The sequence below is a fragment of the Saccostrea cucullata genome, unplaced genomic scaffold (genome assembly GCF_032062105.1).
Source record: "Saccostrea cucullata isolate Sc308-1 unplaced genomic scaffold, CSIRO_AGI_Scuc_v1 ctg122, whole genome shotgun sequence".
In the NCBI taxonomy this organism is placed as follows: domain Eukaryota; kingdom Metazoa; phylum Mollusca; class Bivalvia; order Ostreida; family Ostreidae; genus Saccostrea; species Saccostrea cuccullata.
Window position 1 is genome coordinate 295,635 of NW_026932975.1, and position 27,294 is coordinate 322,928.

Genomic DNA, 27,294 nt, shown 5'->3' on the forward strand with positions numbered 1-27,294 from the left:
TTTATTTGTCAAGATGGCGGTGTCAAGTGAACTCAAACTGGACGAATTTCACGAAAGCATTGGAGTAAAAAATTGTAAGTAGTTACACTAAAAAAGACATTTGATATACGTTGTTGGCATATTTAATTCAGTTTCCATGGAAAGACTCGGTTGATTGAAGTATAAAACGAGTTTAGGATCATATGATTTTGTCAAGATTGTGAAAGTCTAAAACCGGTCCGGCTTCATCTTTTGATTATGCTATAGCTTTTAGGGGAACGCCGCCAATATTTGTTGTCACTCACTTCAGTATAGATACATTTAATGATATTTTATCCCATGTCAAAATTCAAGATGATATTTAGAAAAAAAAATTCTGAAAAAAACCCGAAAACTAAGTCTTGTTTCCTGAGCTACCAGCCTGAAAAAAATAGGGTAGGTAGGTAGGAAAATTATTTTATTTTTTTTTTTATTTTATTTTATTTTTTCCAGTAGTATTTTTTTGGATATGAACTTATACAAAACCAAATAAAACATGTCATAGGTCAACATTGTATTTTAAAATTAGATATTATCACATCTTTACATACAGTTTCATGAAATACCACCTGATTATGTTTTTTTCTTCACTTTTTGAACATGAAATTCCTGAAATTCCCAATTTTTGTGTAGAATTATGTGACGAGAATTTTTTTGTTCTAAATATCATCTTGAATTTTGACATGGGATAAAATATCATTATATGTATAGATACTGGAGCATTGTGACATTGATAATATCTGATATCAGCATTAGTTCAGTCGGCAAGTATCAAAAATCAACTCCTGTTGGAGATGGTGAAATTTCCAGTTTTCGTAATTGCGCCGGTTCTGACGTTTTCCTGGCACATAAAATATCAAAATCTTTAAAAAAAGCCAGGAAAAAGTAAGATATTTGGGACTACCTTGTGTGGTATTATGGTATAGGGATATCTAGTACTTAACCTTTTTACTGAAATTATGAAAACTGTGGTCCCTGGTATAATCATGCAAGAGTTGGGTATTGTTCAATGGTCATAGTAGTAGAAAAAAAATATAAAACATCTCTGAAAATAATTATGCTTCCCATGGACATTTACCAGACAAACTATCTCAATGATTTTAATAAACACTAAGTTCTTTGCAAAAACTGTGAAGTTCAGAACATTCTGGACCCAAACCTGCATGTAGTTCAAGCTCCAGTGTGTTGTCAAGTTAGTCATATGAATTAAAAATATATTTCTGTTACCTTTTTGAAGTCTTGTCTTTCTGAGTCATGATATTAGTCAACAAACTGTTTGCCTAATAATGAATAACACTATGCCCCCTAACAAAAATTATGGCCCCTGACCCATTGTGAGTAGATGGGTTCTAATGTCATTCTCCAAATGATTCATTCTGGATATTTGTGACGTCATCATTGAAGTTAATTAAAGTGATGAAAATTGCTTTTTTAAAAATTAAAAAAAAATTTTTTTAATATATTTCATTTTTGTTGATGGCAAATACATTTTTACTTCTTGTAATAAAAGGTCAATTCAACACATTTATGATTTTTGTCATACATATATTTTAGACTCCAATTATCAGAAATATTATATGCAGCATCCTATTTAAATTTCACTTATTTTTAATAGTAATGCAAGCTAAAAAATTTTGAAATTGTTTTATATGTCAATAAAAGTCTCTTAAATCTATAATACAAATGAAATTGACTTTTCATTTTTATTGAGTAGAGACATGACAGTGTATACTCAATTGTCAGTATTTTTTGAAAATTATTGGTAAAGTACTTATTTTAAAAATAATGAAGGAAATTTAAAAAAAAATTAATTTTTAAAGCATTCGATATATTAAGTCAAATATTTTGACGTGTAGATTTGAATAAAATTTTCCTCTGGCTTATTTATAAACAGAGGCTGTTGCAGCAGAAAATTGATCCTTTGAAAGCATAAAATAGAATCCTCCTATAAATTTACACATTAGTGAATTTGCTCAGGTAAATATCAACATTGGGTCTTTTGTCTTTATTTACTGTATATAGTTATATTTAAACATGAAAGATTTACTTTTCGACTGGTAGGTTCTTGGGCTATTTTGTAAAGATTTGTTACAATTATACAGTCTAAGACCCAGAGATGATAATCTTGTGTACTCTTTCTTGTGAGAATATTAAAATTTATTGACTAGTATTGGAAAACTTAATATTGACTTCATAGTCATCAGTTTAATCAATGAAAGCTTTGAAAGTATTGTATGTATGTTGTAATTTTGTAAAGTTAATCAGGAATAATGACTTTTCATAATCAGTTGGCATTCTGTTATAAGAGGTATCTTAGCTTCTTAGATTTGTGCATTATTTCACAGATGACCCATCCTTTAACAATTTTACTGAATAATGCTGTCTTTGAATCTGGCATATTATTGAACTATCATGAAAACAGAATTGAAAAATAATTTCAGAAGTATGATAAACTGTTCTTGGAAAGGGCATTGTGATTCTTAATACTTTGTAAGATGACAAGTCATAATCAAATGAGTTCGCAAAATAGATCTTGAAAAAAAAACATCATTGTTTATAGTCCATTATCATATATTAATTCTTACTCATAAGTCATATTTTTAGGTTATTTTGAAGTATTTGCCATTTTAGTATTTAGACTGTAAGTAATTACACATTTATGTACATTTTTTTTGGCCAGAATCATTCAAATCAATGCTCTTATATTTAACCTTTGTTTCTAAAAATTATTTGGGAAATTGATGCAGCTATTTTTTTTATGGAAAAACATTTAGTCAATATATTGAAGTAAATGTTTCTAATGTCAGCACACATCATCAAGGGAGATAACTGATGTGTAAATGACCTTATAATGGGGCAACATTCATTTAAGTCAGTCTGCTTGTAGAATTGGATGTAAAAGCCTTCAGTAAATATTTCATTACTAAATGTTGGCATCTCCAATACTAGTGTGACAGGCCTGGATGTATCGATGTAGAACTCTTTTGGATAAGGAGAATTATAACCATTGGGACTGCAAGCAATTACTTCTTTTTTGGAAAAAAAACCTTATTTGTGAGCTAGCTAATACAACATTTACATGATGGATACTTGTATAGAAAGACTGTGCTAAAGATAAAACTGTTCAGATCCCATATATATCTGAAGTGTGAAGAAAGATTGATTTTGAAAATTAAATAAAATGTAATATGGCTTTTCTCACCTAATTCAAGAGAACCCAGCTGACAGGGTTTTGGAGTTGCCAAAGTTATTTAATGCAGGGGATGTTATAGGAAATGAAATGAAGTTCATTTGAAATGTTAGATGGTAAAACATGAATTAGATTTCTATTCTGTATTTATTTGACAGTAGCTAGAATTGAATACATACATGGCACTGATATTATATTGCTAAATTAAAAAGTTTATTAATCTTATTGCAGATGAATATTCTGTGCTTGAATTCTAATAGAAATGCCAGGTGAAGATAATCTTGCTTTGATAACCTTTCATGAAATGTATGAGAAATGAAAAACATTTTATTTTCTTGTGGTGATCTTTCTAACATTTTAGTAAGACTATATACACAGTATACAATGTGTTTTTCCTGTAGATTTTCCTGTATTATACATCTAAAACTTTTTGATGGATGAGTTGTTGGTAAATAATACTGTTGTTGATAGATAAGACATTTTATTTTTTACATTAGTGAGATCACTTACAGATTTCTGGTCTGTTTTTCAGAGTGAAGAAATAGAACAGAAGTTTTAAGATGTCTACCAATATCTCACCAGTGAAAAGTTTACCACTGCTCAATCATTCACCAGGAGTATCTCGCAAAGTCTCACAGAACAGCTCAAAACATCACTTCAGACACAGTGAATCAGAGTCGGATTCAGTAAGTATCTCGAGATAGTCTATCTTCAGAACTTCTCAATTTAATACTCATTACTTTTTAGTCTTTAGAATACATATACGTGTACATTCATTTTTATGATGACTTAGAATTTCTCAAGGTTTTACAGTAATAAGCAGAGGTACTTGATAAAGAAAACTGACAAAAAAGTACTTAGGCCCAAAAAAATTAATCAATAGTTTCTCAGGCCAAAAAAATCAGAATTCAATGTGGCAGGCAGGCTTTTTTTTTTTTTTTTTTTTTTTTTTTTTTTTTTTTTGGAAGCAGGTTTAACACCTTTTCTAAGCCATTTGTTCAATAAAATGAAAATATCTACCAATTCTTAATTTTTAGCTCACCTCAACGAAGTTGGGGGGAGCTTATGTGATACCCTCGGCGTCGGCGTCCCGGGTTAAGGTTAAGTTTTTGGGAGCAGTTTTCTTTTTAAGTACTTCTATGTCCTATATTGATTAGACATGCATGGAGGATGTTTCTAATGTGTTTCATTGTACCAGTCAAAGTTTCAGATGCTGCAATTTCAGCAAAGGAATGACCAGGTTAATGTTTTTGGTGCAGGTTAACATTTTTGGTGCAGTTTTTGGTGTAGGTCTCATTTCCGAGTAACTATAAGCCCTATGTTGACCAAACTTACATGGATGGTACATCTTAGGATGCATACTACCAGACTTGTTTCGGATGCTGAATCTGACCTACATTTTCCGGTTGAGTGAACAGGTTAAAGTTTTTGGTGCAGGTTTCATTTCGAAGATACTATGAGCCCTATAATGACCAAACTTGCATGGATGGTACATCTTAGGATGCATTCTACTAGACTTGCTTCGGATGCTGAATCTGACCTACATTTTCCGGTTGAGTGAACAGGTTAAAGTTTTTGATGCAGGTTTCATTTCCAAGTTTCTATGAGACATATAATGACCAAACTTGCATGGATGGTACATCTTAGGATGCATACTACCAGTCTTGCTTCAGATGCTGAATCTGACCTACATTTTCCGGTTGAGTGAACAGGTTAAAGTTTTTGGTTCAGGTTTCATTTCCAAGTTACTATGAGACATATAATGACCAAACTTGCATGGATTGTACATCTTAGGATGCATATTACAAGACTTGCCTTCGGATGCTGAATCTGACCTACATTTTCCGGTTGAGTGAACAGGTTAAAATTTTTCGTGCATGTTTCATTTCCAAGGTACTATGAACCCTATAATGACTAAACTTGCCTGGATGGTATATCTTAGGATGCATACTACCAGACTTGCTTCGGATGCTGAATCTGACTTACATTTTCTGGATTAGTGAAAAGTTTCAAGTTTTTGGTACAGGATCCATTTCAAGTAACTTTGAGCCCTATAATGACCAAACTTGCATGGATGGTACATCTAAGGGTGCATTCTACTAGGCTGGCTTCAGAGGCTGAATCTGACCTACATTTTCCGGATTAGTGAAAATGTTAGTTTTTTATACAGGTTTCATTTCCAAGTAACTTTGAGCTCTATGTTGAACAAACTTGCATGGATGATACATCTTAGGATGCACACTAAAGGACTTGCTTCAGATGCTGAATTCGAATACATTTTAATTTAAAAGTTATGGGTGCAGGTCTATCACCAAGAAACTGTAAGGCTTATATAAACCAAAGTTGCACAAATGATGCATCAAGGGATGAAAACTCTCAATCTTGCTTCAGATGCTGGATTTTAATTACATTTTCATGATGAAGAACTAGTTTTAAGTTTTTATATAGGTCTATTCCAAAGTATCAAAATTGCATAAATTTTGCATTTTTGGATGTACACTTTTTGTTGGTTAATTGTGTGACTTAATTTGCCTTACTTAAAGACAACATTCGTTGAGGTGAGCTCTGTAATCTCTGATTACCTATGTTTGTTCTCTGAAATTGGTTGTAGTATGTATTCAACTTTAAATAATGTTACTCCAAACATTTATTTAAAAGTTAATTAATATAATATACTGAAAATTTCGAAGAATATATTGTTTTTCTAATAAAAACGTTTATCTTAGCATTTATGAAAAGGGGAATAACTCGATTTTCTTTTTCAACTTGGAAAAATAGAAAATTGAGTTATCTCTCTTTTCAATATGTCAATAAAATTGATCAATGCGGCCGTTTTTGAACTGATGCAGCGGTGCGTGAGAAACTATTGGTTAATTTTTTTTGGCCTTAGAATTACTTTTTTAAATTCAACAGTCCAATTTCTCTGACATCAACTGGTCCTGCACATCATATTTTTTTGGCACCACCCAGTAAAAACAAAAGAAATGTTTTACTTTATTAAAGTATTGAAGGATTAAAATTTGGAAAAATAATTTAAAGTTATACATTTGATTTAGCAATGTTGTTCTTGCAATGTGACTGGTCTTTTTATTTGTAAACAATTTTCTCTTTTTATATCTGCATTAAGAAATTTTATCTTCAAATTCAGAGCAAGTTGTGATATTGATTTTAAGGTCATTTAAGTCATAATGGTTAAGGTCATTAAAAAAAACCCCAAATTATTACATTTTGAAGAATGAAATGGCTGGAGAAAAATCTTTCTTTTCTTTTTACATATTTGAAAGATTATAAAATTACGTTTTCTTATAATTAGCAGCTCTCAAATTGTCCTACATTTTACTTGTTTAATAGTTTAACATCTACATATATCTACAAATATGTTATAATTCTGACGGATCCACAGACATCTTTTTTCTCTCCCTAAAATCAATGGCTGTAGTATATTGAATAAGGAAATATGATGGATGATGCTGCCAGGTAGTTCTCTGATGTCAGCTTGAATTATCGATGATGTTACCTTCATTTTGTCAATATTGTCTGTCCCAAACTGTGTAAATGAAGTACATGAAAAGGTCAAGCTTTTATAAGTCACTAATGTGTGACCTACTATGTTTACAGTCAAATATAGGAAAAAATTAATATAAATAGCTAGATTATTGGAGATATTCTGATTTCTGAAGAAGAAAAACTAGGAAAATAATTTTGTATATATATGGTATGATCTGCATGGCGTACGTGTTATACTGAATTCATCAAGTTGCAAATATGGTGGTGTTTTGAGGAATTGTATTAAAGCAAGCATGACCTACTTGCTATACAAATAATTCATTTCTTTTCAACAAAATCCAATAATTCTATCACATTTCAAGATGGCATGGTTTAAAAATAAAATTTGCCACTAATTGAATTTTTTTCTTTCAAGAAGCCAACTGCAAACAAACTGACAATATGCAGTTTATGCATTTGCAGTGTATTTACATTTATTTTTAAAGCATGACAAAATTTGCACTCATTAGAAGGAAAGGAATATTCCCAAGATTGAAATCGTTACTGAACTGAAACCCCTGACTGCATGCATCTGATTAAATTCCCTTACTTCCTTGATATTAGTGTAAATTTCTGCCCAACTACAATACAAGTACAGTGTCTTGTCTGTTTATATGGTGTAAAAACACACACGCTCACTGCTGGACTACCTATTGACATATGGCGTGTGACTGAACTGGACATAGGGATTAGTCATTGATTAATTGACAGGCTCTAATTAAGCTTCTGACTGTGGAATGCCTGCTAAGGTGTCAGTAGTTTGTAGAGTGCTGGTGTAGGAATGTCATAAATGGTGTTACATGGAAGGAATGAGGAAGGTTAGTTATTGTACATGTAATTACCGTATTCATTAGAAGTTGGAGAATAAAATAGGACATGCTCTGTATTTTACATACATTGTGCCGTGTGCTGTTAGGTGTAAATATCTAGTATCCTCTTTGATTAGAACACATTTCTTGCTCAATATGAATAGATAGATGAAATACATGAACCTGGAGAAAATGACATGGAATCTATCATGCAGTAAAAAGTGTGAGAACTTGATGGATTGTTGTGTGTAAGGAATTATAATGGATCAGTTAAAACACTGAACATGCCTTGTTGTCATTCATTTGAGAAGATTACTTGACAATGTGCATTGTTTATTTATTGGATATGGTTTATTTTATGCAATAAATGTTCCTAAAAATATTAAGTTTAAATTAATTTGGGATTACTAATTATATCTGTTTTAATTGGACAGATTACAATAAAAAAAAAAAACATGATCATGACTGTATGTTTCTTCATTAAGTACCCTGAATCCAATGTAACTTCCAAATTTTTACCTTTATTTTAGGAAAAATATCTTTGTTTTACATCAACCACTATATTTTAAAGACAATATCCTAAATATTCTAGACAATTCTTTTATTGTACTGGTTAACTGACATAATACATTCGTATTTCCCTGTGCCTGAGCACATGGAAGAGGAAATATTGTAAACCTTTGAAATTGAACCCCTTGACTTTACACTTAACATGCATAGCATCCTTTTTAACTTGAGTATTTTACACTCAGCATTTTTGTACATTTTGTGTTCTTAAGATTAGGCATGTATTCCTAAAAATAGACTGTTTCTGTGCTATTTAATGAGAACAACACAACTTCGTCCTGTATTGAATGGTAATGGATTGGAAGTTAGAGGTTCGATCAGTATTAGCAAGAGAAAATTTTAATAAGTTTAAAGTTATTTTAGTCATTTGAAAAAAGGAAATAGAAAATTGTTCTTGTTTGTTTGTAGGATGGGTCGGATGAAATTTCAGTCTCAAGCTCCCAGGTGGAGAACAGTAGAACTTCAGCCCCCCTCAGGCAGAACAGTTCACATAAATCCACCGCCTCCAGTAAAAAGGCACGTAAAGCTCGGAAGCCCCGCCGCACTGACTGGGAGATTCTGGAGGGACTGAAAGATGGGGTGAGGTGTGAGAAGAAGCCAGATAAGTTCAGTGGTTTTCTGATGAAGCGGCGCAGGTGGCCACTCAAGGGATGGCATAAGGTAGGATTTATATATATAACAGTACATTTAATTAGTTTAAAGCTCATTGTATTTGTTGTCATCAAAAATATTCTATAATGTACAAGTCATTTCCTCCTCTTACTCTATATTACATGTATTTACAGGATAAACAGGATCTTCTCTTTAACTTATTGTGTTATATCACTATTCTTTTGTATTTTCTGGAAAGAGGATATGTTGTTGTGCTTTGTGTAATCCTAAATTTAAAAAATGTGTATGTGTAGTAAGAAACTTCAAAATGCAGTCACACCCTATCTGATTTGCATTGTTCATTTGTAAATTTGCACAGCAAAAACTTTTATTTGATTGCTGTTAAATCAGAATGTACTGCTAGGAATATTACTGTTTAAAATTTATTATATTAAAAAAGAATTTTTAAAAATGCTATTTTGACCAAGCTTGTAAAAGTTTTGCATATATGGATGCATATTTCTGAGAATACAAAATTAAATTTAGATCTTCATTTTGCAGTTGACATATCATGCAAGTTAAAATTTCTTAAGCAGGTCCATTCTTAAGTACATGTAGTTATCTATAGTTCACCACTTTGCATTTATCTTGCATCCAGGGATACATTTGACCATTTATTTTTTGGATGATGCAGATGTTATATTTTGTACAAACAAAGGGACTATTCAAAATTCCGTGTGCACTTCTTTTCTTCACAAGTTATTAAGCTAGACAATTAAGTATTACATAATCTGAAATATGCACTATGTATGGAATTTGGCCTATTGTTCATATAGACATATTTTTGAAAGGAGATCCCCTCCAATGATGTGGATAAAGCTTTTTAAGCATTTCTATTCTTAATTCATTAGAAATGAAACCCATACACCCATCCCTAATATCAAAACTGGATAATAGGTACATATCTAACCAGTCTTTTCTCCAGTTACTTCTAAAGATTATATACTATTGAATAATTTTTTATGCATTTACCTATTCTATGATTTAAGGTATACCTTTACTCAGATGACTAAAAATTCCACTGATAAGAATGAAAAACCACCTATTGCACATTGTACACCTATGATTCTTGTGTTAAATTTCAATTTCAAATAACTAGGTCAATGACCTCGTTTTCATGCAAGGGGCCCCTGAATATTTCTCGGGAATTACCTCAATTTTTCACACTATGACCATATTTTTCTTCACTTACAAAATATTACAAGAAATAAAACTCTTTAAATAATGAAATATTATAGCAGTGGAACAAAGTTGCGCCTTATAAGGAAATGAGTAGAGTTTGGGCCATACATGTGATAATTATTACAGTCCGAATTTCCTCTGTCATATTTCTGTTTTTTTCACTATTTTTAATCAAATATTGCAAAAATCTGACTGATAAGAACTCTAAATTATTTATAGCCTCAGGTTACTTTTGTTACCCTTACTTTCAAGGTATTAATATTATATGGGGTCAATGATCAAATTATTGAAATATGTTGACTGCAGTGGTTTTTGTACATGTTTTTGAATTTCTTTATTTCATAGCATTTACTTATTTGAAATAATTTATGAGCTTAAACACAAAAAAAATTTGCAAAATGATGTCTTAAAATACATGTAACCTTTTCTTTGTGATAAATATTGCAAGAAATAAAAATTTTGACAAAAATGAGAAATTAAGTATTTAATCCGAATTTCCTCTGCATAGCCATACATTGAGTTTTGTTCCTATACATTTTCTTCAAATACTTACATATTAAATTTTTAAATTGATATTGAGATAAAACTTAGTTATTTTATCCATTTTGAACAATTTTGATTTAATATATTATACTTTATAAAATTTTCTCTCTGATTTCTGAAACCTGAGTAAACGTCATCCTTAAGACAAAAATTCCTCACATGCACTGATTTACATTATTATTGTGATTTTACAGAGATTTTTCTTGGTTGAGAAAGGAATAGTATACTATGCCAAGTCCCCAGCTGATGTAAGTCTAGAAATAGTATATATACTATGATGCAAAAGTGCTTGTCTGTTTCCTTTACAGTATAAAAATACATGTTATAGAAAACACATTTTAAAATGAAGGCGTGATTTTAAATTGGTCCTATATTATATTTAAATAAGTTTATTGAACCTCTTGTTAAACATTAAATCTTTTTAACATCTAATGAAGATTTACAGTAGAGCAGAGACTACTGAGCTGTAATGCTTGTTTTAGATACAGAAGGGAAAATATCATGGAGTTATTGACACAGGCCTGGCTGTGGTCTCGTACAAAAAGCCTCGGCGGATTGATATTGATGCTGAAGATATTGTCTATCATCTCAAAGTAAGACAGCTGGCATTATTATTTGCAAACATGAAGTTATTCACATAAATCAACTAGGGTCTGAAATGAAGGAAGAACATGTACTGGTATCTTCCTGTCTGGTTCACTGATCTGTGTGTCATTGACATGCATATTTTAGTACTTCAGTTTAAAAGAATTGGAGAATTGTGCATTAATTGATTTTGTGAATTAAAGTATTTGTTAAAAAGGCTAGTACATCTTAACCTTTATATTTTCATACTTGATGGGGTCAAGGAAAAAAAGTATGTGGTACATGTGCATGTATCAGAGGATTCAAGTATATATAACAGTAAAGTGAAGGATGAACAATTTTGCTTCCTAATATAAATATAATTGATCATATCTATTATATGATAAAAAAAGTCTTACTAGACAATGTGGAATGAAAATTACCGAGAAATTAGCATGTTAGCTAAATAAAAATTTGGACTTCTAACTCACTTGATATATTCCTGGTACTTGAGCTATCCATCTTTGAGATACCAAAGTTCGACTGTAATTAGGGAAGAACATCTCATGATGTATAAATTTTGCTTTTATATCAGTATTCAATATATTTAACACAGATGAAGGACAAGAAGATGTTTGATGAATGGCTGAACGTGTTCAGACATCACAGGTTGTACCGCCAGCACGAGATCGCATATGGTACCAACGAGTCACCAAAATTAACAGGCATAACCTCCCCAGTTGAGGATCTGACCAGTCCATTTTCTCCAGGTATGGTAAATCAACTTTCAAATTCATATGCATGATATGTCAGCCAGTTCCAGGACCTTCTTTTACTCCCAAATGTTTCAAAGCAAACCAAAAATTAAATGCTGAATCAGTCAGAAATCATAATATTCACGGACGCATTTTTTTGCTGATTAATTGATAAAAAGATAATTTGTTTACATTGTATCAAACAATAATTAAATATGCCCTTTTACAGATTATTATGTGAATAACGGTTGTTTCTCCATTTATCGCGATGCACAGTTCTTGACGGTAGTAATTACTCTTGCTTTGGCTTTTGTGTCCACACAAAGATTGCCCATAACCCAAAATACAAAGGTCATTTAATAAGGTCACTGGAAGAAAAAGTTCATAATTTTCGGTCTTTTCTTATGGATAAACTTGGTAGGTTCTCATTTCACACAAAAATTGCCCATAACCCAAGGGTGTGCCATGATTAGGTTTTTAAAACAAAATCTTGGTAGGTTTTCATTTCACACAAAGATTGCCATGACCTTCCAAGGATATTTGGGGAATTTCAAGGTTGAAGAAAAATTTCATAATTCATGGAAAAAAGAAAAAAAAATCCCTTTTGGACAGTTCTAGTTACTCTTGCTTTGGCTTTTGTGTGGTAGAGCAGATTCATTAGTTTTTAAAACAAAATGTTTCTTAAGGCATATTCCTTTGAAGATATAAAAGAAAAAAACCAATAATTATGTGGTATCCAACCTTACATCATTATTGAAGAAAATCTAAAAAAAATTCTGCTCCCAATTTTATCCATTCCAAAAAACAATTTTCTTCAAAATCCAATAAATTGAGAAAGTTATATTGGCTTTGTCTCATCAGTAGGTATAGGTTTGCCCGAGGCCCTGAAGAGAGAGACCCAGCTAATGGGCTCCAATGACATGATCCCCGTAATGAGAAAATCCAGCTTTAAGAGCCAGAGCTCCTCCCAAGGACGTGTGGCAACATGGCTGCTGGACACAGCAGGGTTTGAGCACTGTAATAAAGGTACGTAAATAGAAGACTTTATTGATGGTGTCACTTGATGCAATGATGGTGCCACTTGATGCAATGATGGTGTCACTTGATATATTCTGATTTTACTCAATGCAGAATAGACATTTGCAATTGATGATGCTCATTATTTTTGGTTCTTGTGTTTCCAAGCAAATTATCCAGATTTTTGAACACTCTCCTCTATTATTGAAATGTACCCTTTATAACTTTTAGAGATGAATGTTGTTTTTTTTTTTGCTCAACAATTCTTGTCTGAAAGGTGAAGTGTCTGGATTACTTGTATTAGAATTATGAAGGATTGAATATAATTATGGGTGTTATTATTTGTGTACTTCAATTGTCTTGCGTGTCACCAGTGTATATAGGAATAAATCTGTAGGTCCTTAATAAGAATTCATTTGAATAATATATGTTTATGAGTGTTATGAGTATTGCCTTTTTTGCAGAAATGAAGAATACTCAGAAACTTCTATGTGATCTCAGGGAGGACTTGGATCAGATAAAGAATCTACCACTGACCTCAGACCACGAGGTGAGTGCATGTTATTACAAACTCAAGTACTACAAACTTACACAACAATGAAATGTGGTAGAAATTAAGGCCATGGTAAACAATACCTTGGTCTTTTTTCTGATTCTTCTGACACACCCTCCAGTCTTACCTTAAAAAATAAGGAGCACATTAAAAAGAATAATAATCCACAAAATATGTAATGATGAATGAGATAAAGTAAAAAGTCCTTAAATGTTGTACATTTATGTTCTGTTTTCAAGTGCACTAAAATTTAACTCTGGATGATACTAGAAAGTACAGATAAATAATTGAAAATTTAATTGACACACTTGTGACTAATTTTTCTATCTACCTTATGGGTATGTAAAACAAAGAATTAATTTACTGAAGTCTAAGGTATGGAAACTTTTTAGGGTTAATGTTGTGCACTTCCTTCAATACTAAAGGAGAACAAATAATACATCATATTAATAAAATGATTGTCATTTGAAGTATATTTGTTTGTCTTAAGGTTAAAGAAGCTGAGAATGTGGAAAAGAAGAAAGTGAAGGCCTTGGGACTGAAGAGTTCCAGGAAAAGAGATAAAAAGAGTGATACTTCAGTCAACTATGATGCCAGTCCAGTATGTAGAAAAAACTGTTTTAAAAAAGCAAGAAAAAGATTGTTATTACAATTTTAAATAACAATTAGAAATTTGCTAATAAATGTCTTGTACTTCATACAACGTACTGTTCAGTTTGCATGATATAAACAGATAATATAATTGTGCAAGTCTTGAAAAAAACATTTTTCATTTTTCAGTATATTAATTTACCTGTGATTTGCAATTCATTTACATGTATGAGTAAAAATGCAATGATTATAAAAATCAAAGTATTTTTTTTTTAGAGATTTTAACTGTCTGATAATTATCAGGATATAAAATCTTTGATAATTTGTAATGTTAAGTGTTTTTGTCAATTTCAGACCACTGCCACGTCCCCATCCCCCAGTATAGGGGAGGTACAAATGAGGAGCAGCAGCTCTAACCCTAACCTGATACAGTACGCCCACGATCACGCCAACAGACCGCGAAGTGTGCCAGATCACGTAACAATGGCGGGGGCACACGAACAACAGATCAAGGAGATCAAACTGAGGGAGGACTTCTGTACAAAGGCTGAAAGAGGTCAGAAAGGAGTCTATTATAATAATTCAAAACAGAAGAAATAGAACAAAAAAGTTTTTTACAAATGAAAATGTCTTCTTTATTGGTACTGTATACATACTGTAATCAACTTTTATTCGTGTGTGAGAAATTTTCGCGAGAGCCTCGTTATTGCGAATATTTCTTGCTGTTAACCGGTCCTTAAAGTCACTGTGTCTATCAACAACAGATCCAAAAAGGCTTGATCGCGAAAATTAATCGTCACGAACTTGTTTATCCCCAGAAAATCGCGAAAAAAAAGTTGTCGTGAATAAAAGTTGGTTTAGAGTATTTGATTTCCTTGGATATTGTAGCCCTTTAGTACTCTAATTCAAGTTTACACTGAAATATGATTGAATATGATGGAATACATATAGCAAATTGTACATGTGTTGGGATGCTATTTCAATTGAGGAGGAAAATTGCACTAAACTTTTTAGTATATTTTAAATATGTATGTTCACAGTATGTTGTATGGAATAAAGTTTTAAAGTCTACATGTTACAGCTCACAAGAATCTGAAATCACTTCTACACACAATGACGACAGAGAGGGAGAGGTTAAAGAATGCCTTAGAAATGGACAGTGATCTGGCCATGCCTTCCAGTGCAGTAGTACTACTGAAGCGAAATCTCCATGAGGTATTTATTCCCTTGATAAACATGTGATGAAAAGAACGGAATGTTATTTCAGAAATAATGTTACAAAACATGTTCTTTTTTTCTCGCTTCAAAGTGGAATTCTATTTAAATTTGCTTATTTCTTAAACAAGATAATTTCACAGTGAAAACTAAGTGCCAGAAAATGCTCAGAATGCAGGATTTTGCATTGTTCACCCTAGTCTCCCACCATAACTGGTGACATCTTTAAATCCGCTATTTTAAGTTTACTTCAAAATCATGTCTGTGTTATGTAAACATTTGTTAATTATTTGTAGGCTCTGAGGCAGAATGCTGATCTTAAGGCCAGGTTGAGCAGAATTCATGCAGATTCATTAATTCCATCTTACCCTGATCTCAAGCAGACGCCTGCCTCTCCAATACTCTCTCCTCACGAGAACAGAGTAAGTTTCTCCAGTGATGATTTACGACTGAAGAGGCTCACCTGTACATTGAGACTATATCAACTGGTCATATACATGCTTAATATTGCAAAGTGCCAAGACACAAAATGTTGATAAGTTAAAAACATCATCAAGATATCAGAGAAGTTCATAAAGATCTTTAAAAAAAAAACAACAGGGAAAGAAATCACTTCTCCCTGTAGACTTGAAGGAAATCCACTACTAAATGTACTGTAACAAGTAAATTGAAACAAGAACTTTAGACAGATGTGACTCCTAATGTATAAAATGCTTGTTTAATCAGGATCACCTGGACCTGACCAAGTCTTCGTCGTTTGACACCTGCTCTATGTCGGAGTACTATGATGCCGAGGAAGAGAACCGAGAATCACAGTCTGAGGAGTCCTCATCAGAGGTAAAACTTTATATCCAATGCCAGGCAATACTGTAGATTCTTTATCTTTCGTGAGTATTGATTATCGCGAATGGGCTATTCAACGTCAAATTGCAAGAATAATAATTTGCGAATGGTCGATTTATCAAGAGATTGTACACAGATTTTACCACAATAAAAATAATGGCGAGTACTTTTATTTTGCGTGTTGTGTTTTTTCACAAAATTACGTGAAAATTAATTCCATGCATATATTTAGGAATCTACAGTAGGCAACAATCAAGCTTTTTGGGTCATTTCATTGTCAACATCACTTTCATGTCACAACTCCTTGTTTGTGAAGCTACTGGGAGATCCTGTTGAATGAATGTTTCTCACACACTGTTTATTTACTACTGATGGAACTCAGTGTAGTACATAATGCCAGAGTTATAATGTTGCATTGCCTGATGTACATACAGTGTATAAACTATTCCTGTTACATATTCCTGTTTTTTGTTTCAGAGATCAGATGAAGAAGATATGTCCAGTGAGGAAAATGATACAGAATACAATGCAGCACAGAGTGGTAGGTTCTCCCACTTCTATTTACATTTACATTACAAATGTTTTCAATAGTGTTCAAATAGTTTTAATTTAGGACTGTGTATCTTGATGGTTACTAAAAATATGGTAAAATTGGCTACTCCTCCTACAGTTTTGGTCTGATTTCAATATAACTTGGCACACAAGTAGACTACACTAAGAACAAAAAGACTTTATGATATTACTATTTATTTTTGTGTGTATATTTAATATTTTTTGTTTCAGAGATCAGATGAAGAAGATATGTCCAGTGAGGAAAATGATACAGAATACAATGCAGCACAGAGTGGTAGGTTCTCCCACTTCTATGTACATTTACATTACAAATGTTTTCAATAGTGTTCAAATACTTTTAATTTAGGACTTCTTGATATGGAGGGGAGAAGGGGTGTTTAAAAAAACATGTAACTTTTGTGTGTATATCTAATATTTTTTTTTCTGTAAAGATTTTTAAACAGTAAATTTTTGTTAACTGAATAAAAGCAACTCACATTAAGGCCATAATAAAAATATTCCTAGATTCTCATCCCCGCCCGCCCGGATTTTATACGCCCGCCTCGATTTTTTTTTTATTTCTGTTTTTCTTCGTCTTAATTCTGATCGGGATTGGTATTCATCTACCATTCTACTTTCGTTTTAAATCCCGCGAAAGTCGACATGATTTTGACAGCTGAAAAGATGGTAATACATGCCTATATAATTTAAACAAGGGTCATTGGTTGAAAAAGATTGGTGATGATGTGAAGTAAGAGATAATTGAACCTTTACTATGACTTTTATTCGGGTATTGTAGATAAAATTATACCGATTGACCAGATCAATAAAAAATCTGCAAAATTAAAAAATAAAAAATATGAAATAAAAGCCGCCCGCCCGCCTCGATTTTTAAAAAAATTCGGATGAGAATCTAGCAATTTATTTATAATGGCCTAACCAGCAGTTATATAATTTTTCTTCTATTAAATGGTCATGCAGATATTATAGGGGGTAAGTTGACAGCTGAAAAAAAAATTGAAGTCAGCATACTTCAGATATCAGCTTTTATTAATTGAAATGTATCAGAATTACCCAGATTTATAAACCATTAAAAACTCAATCCTATGTAAGATTAAATTTAATGATATGCACCATATACATGCATATAAGTTCCATCATTTTTGTATTTGCCAATGAATTTTCAAAAGGCTCATTCAGAACTTTGGATTTATTTCATGTAAACTTTGACACTTGTAGAATACATCGGAATATGTAACTCCTTTTTATAACAATTTCAGATTTCAATAGACAGAGATGCCATGTTTACTGTAAAATTGTTAATGCTTTCAATTGACGACTTCTTGTATATTTTTGGTCTTGCCATCTAATATACACATGTACCCGGTACATAATCCTATAATTCTTAATCTTGAAAATCAGTACAGTAAAAGTCCACCTGCAACTGTCTGTATAGACTTCACAATTTTAAACCAATAGAGCTACAGTTTCATCATAGATATTTGATATAAACTATACAAGAGTTGTGATTTCATCAGAAACAGTAGATATACACTATGTTTGAATTTTGATAAGTACACAAACAAAATTTTTTTAGATTATATAATATGTTATGATTAATTTATGTGATAATTACCAATATTCCTACAGATGTTACATGCAGCATATTATCAGATTGTGTTTAATTTCCAGTTTTGTGGATGATGTGTAAGTTAGGCTACTTGTATAGTTCAGATCGAGGTCCTTTGTTGACAATATTTGTTTTTGAGTTTTGTTTACTTGAGAGTTATTTCATTCCATCTATGATCTTTCAGTATTATTTACTTTACTATTTGCACTGTATAAAGCATCTAAATTCATGTTCAAAGCATAGAATAATAAAATCTTGAAGCCCAGTTCTAATTCTTTCAAGTTTCGAGCAATCACACAACTTTCAGATTAATAACAGTCATTGTCGTGCTTGTTTACATGTATAGAAAAAAAATTTTAACTTTCAGTGTATATAAATCTTTTTGTCTGGTAGTTTCTGAAGACCAGCTGTCTGTCTCGTTTGAAACGGGTCGACGTTCCAAACTTCCCGTTCCAAAGCCAGACGCAGGAGACATCAGTTTGTGGAACATCCTGTATAAGAACATTGGGAAGGACCTCACCAAAATATCAATGCCGGTTACTCTTAACGAGCCACTTAGTATGCTGCAGGTAAGAGAGGGTTTACTGGAGGGAAATGATGCAAGTTACTTATTCAGAAAAAAAACACAGACACATAAATACATGTTTGAGAAAATAAATGCAAATTGGTAACAGCTGAATAACATGATTGTAGGATTTTATTTTAAATTGAGCAAAAATGAGTGATTCACTTCTTCTAAAATAATTGCCCTATCTTAAAATACACTACACGGAAAATGGAGTTTCGCACACATAGTTTCTAGAAAGATTTTCCCCTGTTAATATACATGTATATACAAGTAACTAGAGTGTAATACATGTATTTCGTATTGTTCAGAGGTTGTGTGAGGAGATGGAGTACAGTGAACTGCTGGACAGGGCTACAGAAAAGGAGGACCCATACCAGAGAATGGTGAGAATCAAAACAAATAAATGCTGAAATTGACCAGATTCTTTATTTTGTATACTTCTTTTAAAAAAACTGGATTGTCTCCTTTATGATATCATAAAAGCAAAAATTACCGATCTTCTAGCTAATTCAGTAAATTTTTGTCTGCTGTCAGCATATATCATTGGTTTGTTTTTTTATCAATGTTAATTTGATGATAGAAATTTTACCACAGACGTGACCATTTTGAAAATACCACTCTTAAGACATCATTTCTTCAGTTTTTCTTCATAACATACACTGTATTTTATTTTCATTGTCAGATCTGTATAGCTGCCTTTGCTGTCAGTGGCTATGCTAGCTCTGGATACAGGGCAGGTCACAAGCCATTCAACCCATTACTAGGGGAAACATATGAGTTAGTCAGGGATGACAAGGGCTGGAAGTTTGTGGCTGAACAGGTAATGAGTTTCTCTTTTTTCCGTTTATATTCTCTCTTCTCTGGTAGAAATATTGATAGAACCAAGAGACTCAGTCATCCTGTAACAGAATATTCTTGACAAAGAAATTATTAATCATTTGCTATACTTTGAAATCATTATTCATCAATAGGTCAGTCATCACCCTCCTGTGTCGGCTTGTCACTGTGAATCAAAGAATTTTACCCTCTGGCAAGGTAAAGCGTTATGTCTGTTTATGTATCTCCTATTTGATTTCAACTGAAGTCAAGGTAATTGACAATCTACCTAATTCTACAAGATATAAATTTTTGAGGCTTCTTTTTCAGACACAAGAATAAGGACCAAATTCTGGGGGAAATCAATGGAATTCCAGCCTATTGGACACGTGAATGTCTACCTACCCAAGTATGATTTTAAAATCTATATCTATGATAGCATACACTTGGTTCTTCAAACTGTTAAGTACCCAATGCAACCAAAATATGGGAGATATAATAAAATAAATCTCACATCCGATTCAGCTTTGACATTTTGACTGATGCCTTTATAAACATTGCCAGCTAAAATCAAAGGGTATGTCATGACCCTGAGATATCTTCATTTTGTCAAGTTCATATTTACTACAGTTAAGATCCAGTTAAAAAGAGTCCAGATCATCTATCTGGCTTCAAAAGTGTTAAGATTGTAAAATGTATGAAATGTTTTGCATACACCTAGAGGAGTTAAAGAATGCAAATTTTTTGCAATATTTATGATATCTCTTTGGGAATAAAAGTCTAGTGTGGCTAATTCTAAATTCATGTAATTTTGATACAGATATAAGGAGCATTATCATTGGAACAAAGTGACGACATGTGTACACAATCTCCTGGGAGGTCAGCGCTGGGTGGATCAGTATGGGGAAATGCAGATCAAGAATGGAGGGATTACCTGTAAACTCACATTTAAAAAGGTAATAAATGTACTGACCCATTTATACAGTAATTCAATTGATATAGTAACTCTATAGATCACGCAAATGGTGAACATAAATACACATGTAATATAATAATTTTACACAATTGTGGTATCTTTTGGTCTCGTGGATATCAGCTTGATTTATAAATGTGTTATCCATAAACTCAATGAAAGAATTACTTTTCGATTAAGAAACTTTTTATATGCATTGTTATATTTTTAGCCCGCTGTTTTTTATTCTTATTTAGTTGCAGGTGGAACAAAGTGATGATGTGGTCTTTTGCACAAAAATGCTCATTATTTTTCCAATGAAAATTAAATTGTTTAAAAATATTTGCAGGCTTCACAGTTTTCCTCTAGGAGACATGAGGTATATGGTCAGATACTGAATTCTGAAGGAAAGGTTGTTCACAATTTATTTGGGAAGTGGAATGAGGCCCTGTATTATGGTCACGCCCCCTCGTCCCGCTGTGTATGGAGGCCAGGTAAGGGGGAAATGATAAACTATTTTCATTTATTGCAACTGAGATTGAGCATTGAGCAAGAAGTAAATACCTGGTAAAGACATGGTTATACATGTAGTGATCATGGTGATAATGAATTCAAATTCAGAGCAACATTGTTTTCATTCTATGTAGTTATCAGATTACATGATTTTATAAGATATTATTTTATCAGTTAACAAATTATGTTTATTATGAGTCAAAAACTGCCATAGATGAATGATAGTTATTTTATTTAAACATGATTTACATTTTGTTTTAAAGGGGCCATGCCAGATGATTATGAGTTGTACTATGGGTTTACACGATTTGCAATAGAACTCAATGAGTTGAATAAGGATGAAGCCAAATTCCTGCCAGTCACAGACACAAGATTCAGGCCGGACCAAAGGTATTCAAGCAGTTTGTTGACAGGGTTTCTATGTTTAATAAATTTTACATCAAACCTAATAGAATAATAATCAAAATTTAAACTCACTGAAGTCAACTTCATTAATGCAGGTGTATTTGTTTAGTTGAAAATTATTTAGTGGAGAATAGTTGTTAAAAAGAAAGGGGAAGTTAATATTCCTTGCTTCATAGACCATTGATGATGACAAATGCAATACTGGCACAAAAAATTATGTACATGAATGCTTGATCATTAGAAAATTGTTTTTCAATGGATTCTTGAGATGTAGGCTTTCACAAGTTGTATAAAGGTGGAAAGTTTTTTAAAAAATTATCGAAACATCATCCAGTTGCATGTAGACAAATGTCTTTTAAAATTTTTTATAAATTCCAAATAGAAACACTTGCTGTATGCATCAGGCAAGGAATGTTTGTCAGCCACAGCAGTTTCAAAATGTAAATTTTATATAGATTACTTGAGGAGGGTGACATTAAAGGATCTGAAGAAGAGAAGAAGCGAGTAGAACAGCTGCAGAGGGATAACCGAAAACTTAGGGAGGAGCAAAGGATCCAGTATGTTCCCCGCTGGTTTAGGTAAGATGTGTGTGTGTTGCTTATCATTGAAAATCTCTTGTTAGGGGAGAAAAAAGAAATCATTTGCTGCTATCATTGAGAAACTGGATACTGAAGGGCACACAAAATTCACCCTTCTTTTCCCACTAAAATTTCTAGCTCAGTTATTCTTTTGTTTACTTTTTTATGTGTGTTTGTTATTATGTATTTATTTGGGGATTTTATGGATAAAAAATAACCCCAAAAGATCTTATAAATTTAATTTGCATAAACAAATGAAAGGTGGTTTTAATTGTTCACCTGTATGTGTATTAGCATAAACAATATTGAAATTCAAGCAATAAATACCGTATAACTGGATTTTTCTACGGGGTGCTATTTTTTGCGAAATTCTGAGATCAAGTCTTAATCGCAAAAAATATGTAAATAAAATCCGGAATTTTCAGTTGCGATAATCGAAGTTCTACTTTTACAGATACCGGAAGTATATGTAAATAATGCCGTTGCACGTTTTCAATCGTATTTTACAGGTAATTTACTTGATATCAACAACAATGATTGTTTTTCGAATAAATAAAACGAATTCCTAAAGATTCAATATTTATTTGTTCCTACATTGTATTTCATGATTTATTTATATGAAACCCGAATTTGGCTATTCCGCGGCTTGATCGGGTCCTTCACCAGTGTTTACCAGATTTTTCTTAATCGGTATTCTGTCCTTGAGAAAAGAATTCTTGTGTAATATTTCCCCTACTGGGATTATATAAACTCTTTATAATCATAAATGAAAGTTCATAGTCTATGAGAACTTACTGAAACGAACTTCTGTAAATTAATTTCAAAGAATTATCGTCTCGGTTTCAATTCAAAATAATTGTGACTTTGTTTCTAATTTACCCTGTGAATAATAACCTATTGATTATAACAACACACGGACGACCCACAGGTGTAGTGTCTATGTAAACACCCATTTAACAGCCCCAAGGCCTTCACTGTTTCCAGGTAAGTCCAGACTGCATCTATTTTATGCTTGATTGGCGTGTATACAAACGCAATCAAAACTTCGAGAGATAGAGAGTAAAATTCAATGAAATATGTGTAACGGGACCAGGTTTTTGTTCGAGAGATAGAGAATTTCGAGAGATAAAAGTTTGAGAGATCAGGAGTAAATTTGCTTAGTTATATAGAGGAAAAAAACGGAACCAGAGGTTCACTTTGAGAGATCGGAGTTCAAGCCATCGAGAGTCACCTGTATTTTAAATTGCTTTGGTTTGTTCAATAAGAAATAAAAATAGACTTTATTGTTTAAATGTCTAGTAATGAATTCAATGAAAATAGACTTTATTGTCAAAGTGAAATCACAAAAATTAAAATCGCAAAAAATAAATATACCTATTTCAGGATCAAATCGCAAAAATTTGCACCCGCATTAAAAACCAGTTATACGGTATGTAGGTATTAGTATTTTAGAGAATGGAAAAATGTACATGACCTTGTTAATAATTTCATATGGAAGTTTTAGTGTTGACATCTGATTTGCTCTTCTTTTTAAAAAACAGCAAAATTGATGACAGCAAAGATAGTGATTGTTATGAATTCAATTGTAAATACTGGGAAATGAAGAGGGATCCAGGATTTGACAAACTGTCCTTACCAAGGCTCTGGTGATTAATCGACTCTGGACTGACTTACATAATGAAGAAATTTGTTGTTTATAGAAGGAGTTTACATGTCTTTGGATTTCTTTTCATCAGTTTTTCTTGTGAGGAACACTTTCATGGGCATTTCAAATAACAGTTTAGACTTTTTACAAAGAGTCAGAATCTCGAGTGACCCCCCATTTTGTTTTTCTTACCTTTTTTTAAATTGAATATGATCAGTAAAATATACAAAGGTGTAAATTTGAATTGTAACTTATTAGTTATCTTGAATGAAGATTATCTTTAGATAATTTATGCTGTAACTAGAATTTTTAAAAGTTACATATCATTTGACTGGATTGATTCCCTTCGTTATTCTTACCAGAACATATAATTTATTGTTATTTTGTATTTTGTTATCTGTAAGAGGAGAATACCATTGTGAATTGTTAGTTATTTACACTGGTGTTATTCTCATGTTATTTACATTATGTTATTTCACTGTTATGCATTTTAGCATAATGATGAACATACATTTAAAGCAATGATTAAAAATGGATGCTACTTTGAAAAATTATTATTATGTATATATAAGATAGAGCTGTAAAGTAGTAATGATTGTGCAATATACAAAGTCTATTTCATCAGATGTATTTTTAGCACTATTGTGTTCGTATTTTTTTGTTTATTTTAGCACACTGAAACCATCTGTGATATTAAGCACGTTAGAACAGAGGGCAGAGCTTGAAAGTGTAATATGCACAAGTTTGTAGAACATTCCAAAAAATTTTTCTTCACTTAATTCTGATTGGTTTTTAGTTTCTTATAAACTCACGCTGTGTTTACATTTTTGCATATCTTACTCCTATAAGAGATGTGTCTGAAATGTGGGCTTTGTCTACATTCATGACGACATGTCCTATCTGTAATTGAGTTACATGAAAGGTCGCAATGATGTTTGTGCAATCCTGCTTAGATGAAGGATACTTAACAACACTAGTACTTGTATTATTGTAATACTTTTTGTTTTCAATGAAATACTACCAACCTCAATTGTTAAAAGAGAAAAAATCCTTCACTATACAGATGAAATTTTTTTTTTAAGAACTCCTAAACTTTAAGTTTCAAGGCCATCAAATCTTCAGATGTTTATATATACCATCAAAGCAATTTAAATGGTTGAATTTTTCCCATATTTGTGTAGTAATTAACAGAAAATATGAATTCATGTATATTAAGTACAAATTTACCAAAGGTACATGGTATAGGAACAAAACTACCGGTACACAATTTGCCAAAAAATTGAATTATCCATCAGTCCTATTGATTTAACAAATTCTTTTTCATCTGTCTCATTTCTAAAGTGACATGGTTCTTAGTTATACATACACATGTATTTGATGTGATGTCAGTTGAAAATGTAGTAAAGATTTAAATTTTTTAAAAACTGTGACTTTCTTTCGCATGTATGTCAGGGAACCCTGCATTACATGATATTTGATATACTTGCAGAATGTTAATGCTTAATTTTGGTACATAGATTGGTAGAGAAAATCACTAGGAACATGTCTAAGTTAACTCATACTTGGTATCAGTTTATTTGGCAGTTTTTCTAGATCTCTCATAAAGGTCCCCCCTCCCCATCCCCCTGTAAACACTATTTTATGCCTGGGTCAATATACATGGTGTTGCAGGATTACTTTAATGGTTAATTATTATGTGTGGAAATGTAGCTTAGTTTTTCATTAGTGCCTGAATTGTTAATTTATTAACAAACAATAATGTTTTATGACCTCAAGAAAGTTGTGGAATAAGCTATGTTTATCATTTTCTGAAATTTGTCAAATTCAAGCAATTAATGGTAGTATAATGTGAAGTTTTATTCTTTAATAGAAATTATAATGTCATTATGTATCAAAATCTGCAGAATGTTGAAGTTCTTCAGCACATTAGTTCAATTACAAACTTTCGAAGTTCTTCAGCACAACAGTTTCGATTACAAACTTTCTGAGCAATGTTCATGAAAAATAGTTAATTCACAAACAATTAGATTGTTAGTTAGCACAGAATGAACAAAATTGTGAACATTTAATATTTGTTCACCATTGGGGATGTACAGACATACCTTTAGACTGATATTTTAGTGTAAGCATTACCTGTATAATTTTATACATGTTTTGTGTATTGTTATTTAAATGAAGTACTTGTAGTTTGTCAGGATATAATTTTTGCTTAAAAACCAAAGATTTTTTTGTCGTAAAATGTTGAACTTGTTAAAATATACATATGTATTTTTTTCTCGAAAGACATGTACATGTACTTTACAGGGAAATTTCCACCACTACAGTGTATTATATTTTGATCCTAGACACAAGTGGGTGAATTTAAGATGGGGAAAATTCAAAGAAAACAATTTAATTTTTTAGAACTGTGACTTCCAGTAAATTTAAAATGGGGCAAAATTTTTTGCAAATGTGAATGAGCAAAAATATTGGTAGTTCAACAGTAATGAAATGTTTAGTTTGATGATAAAGTTTCTTGACACACCAAGTATATGAACAAACAATGAAAAACTTCTATTAAAAGATTATTGTAGCAATTGAGAATATATTACTTACATGTAAATGTTAAGTTTTTAAATACCGGGTAGTTGAAAATCCATTTTTGTGGGATTGTAAGAATTGATATATGAACCTTTGTCATTACAGGTGCCGTTATGATGTGATTTAATTTAAATTTATGTGATTTGAAGTTATGAGAGAGTTTGCACATTATAAAAACATATTGCCTCAACATTGCATGCTTTTGTTTGAAAATGCCACTATTGAATTAAAGTTATGCTTTTACAACTTTATTGTTTTACATATTCATGAACTTTAAGATGCTTTTTATTGGTAGTTTATTCAAGTAAGACTGTGTGAGGATTTCAACATCATGGTACATCATTCAGGTGTTGAAGTTAAAAAGAAAAACAAGCCATCTTTATATCTATGCAGCTTTAAGATCTTTTCCTGACTGGTCTTTCCAAGTGAACTATGGGCGAAGGACATTGTGCATCATGTCTAAAATGAGATTTAAATAATGTTATAAAGGTGACAGATAGGTCATTAATTTGGTATGTATTAAACATTTCACAAAAAAAAAAAAAAAAAAAATTGAGTACAATCATACTTGTAGCTGGCTCACTTTGCACTTTTGCATTTATTTTAAACAGTTATTCCAACTTCCAAGGCCAAAAAAAGCTGTTTGGAAACATTTAAAGATGAATAAAGTTATGAGATTAGGTTAATCATGTATGGTTAATTAACAGGGGGCTTAATTGTTTTGAGCAGGGAAAGGCATACTGTATAAGTGGAAATTTTAGCAAGAAGCAAATTTAGCAATTTTCCTTTAACAAGAAATGTTTTTGAAACACTTATGCCCCACTCCCCCCAAATAATTGGAATTTTTCCAAGTAGAAGGGCATAACTCTGTCAAAAATTGTTCGATTGTACCCAAAACAGAACTTGACCTAGATGTTCTTATGAAAAATCGATATACCAAATTTCATTTCAGTAGCTGTAAAATCTGCTAAGAAAATAAACTGAAACTGCAGATAATTTGAATTTTCCAAT

The 27,294-nt window shown here is 31.9% G+C and overlaps 1 protein-coding gene across 5 annotated transcripts; it reads left to right on the forward strand.

Annotated features, from left to right (window-relative positions):
* Positions 1-6: 6 nt before the first annotated feature.
* On the forward strand, positions 7-26,529 carry LOC134236702 (oxysterol-binding protein-related protein 6-like). Of its 5 annotated transcripts, none has more exons than XM_062718881.1 (24): positions 7-74; positions 3,741-3,894; positions 8,539-8,790; positions 10,701-10,754; positions 10,989-11,099; positions 11,687-11,840; positions 12,687-12,851; positions 13,307-13,392; positions 13,886-13,996; positions 14,341-14,542; positions 15,068-15,201; positions 15,498-15,623; positions 15,928-16,038; positions 16,522-16,585; positions 18,620-18,795; positions 19,103-19,177; positions 19,477-19,614; positions 19,766-19,829; positions 19,941-20,019; positions 20,431-20,566; positions 20,912-21,056; positions 21,339-21,465; positions 21,936-22,058; positions 23,600-26,529. In XM_062718881.1, the coding sequence occupies exons 2-24, from the start codon at positions 3,769-3,771 to the stop codon at positions 23,706-23,708; spliced, it is 2,868 nt and encodes a 955-aa protein (XP_062574865.1). In that variant the 5' UTR covers positions 7-74; positions 3,741-3,768; the 3' UTR covers positions 23,709-26,529. The 5 variants fall into 5 exon arrangements, with proteins under 5 accessions (XP_062574865.1, XP_062574866.1, XP_062574867.1 ...); XM_062718882.1 differs by lacking the exon at positions 16,522-16,585 and adding an exon at positions 16,828-16,891; XM_062718883.1 differs by having other exon boundaries at positions 12,690-12,851.
* Positions 26,530-27,294: the final 765 nt, after the last annotated feature.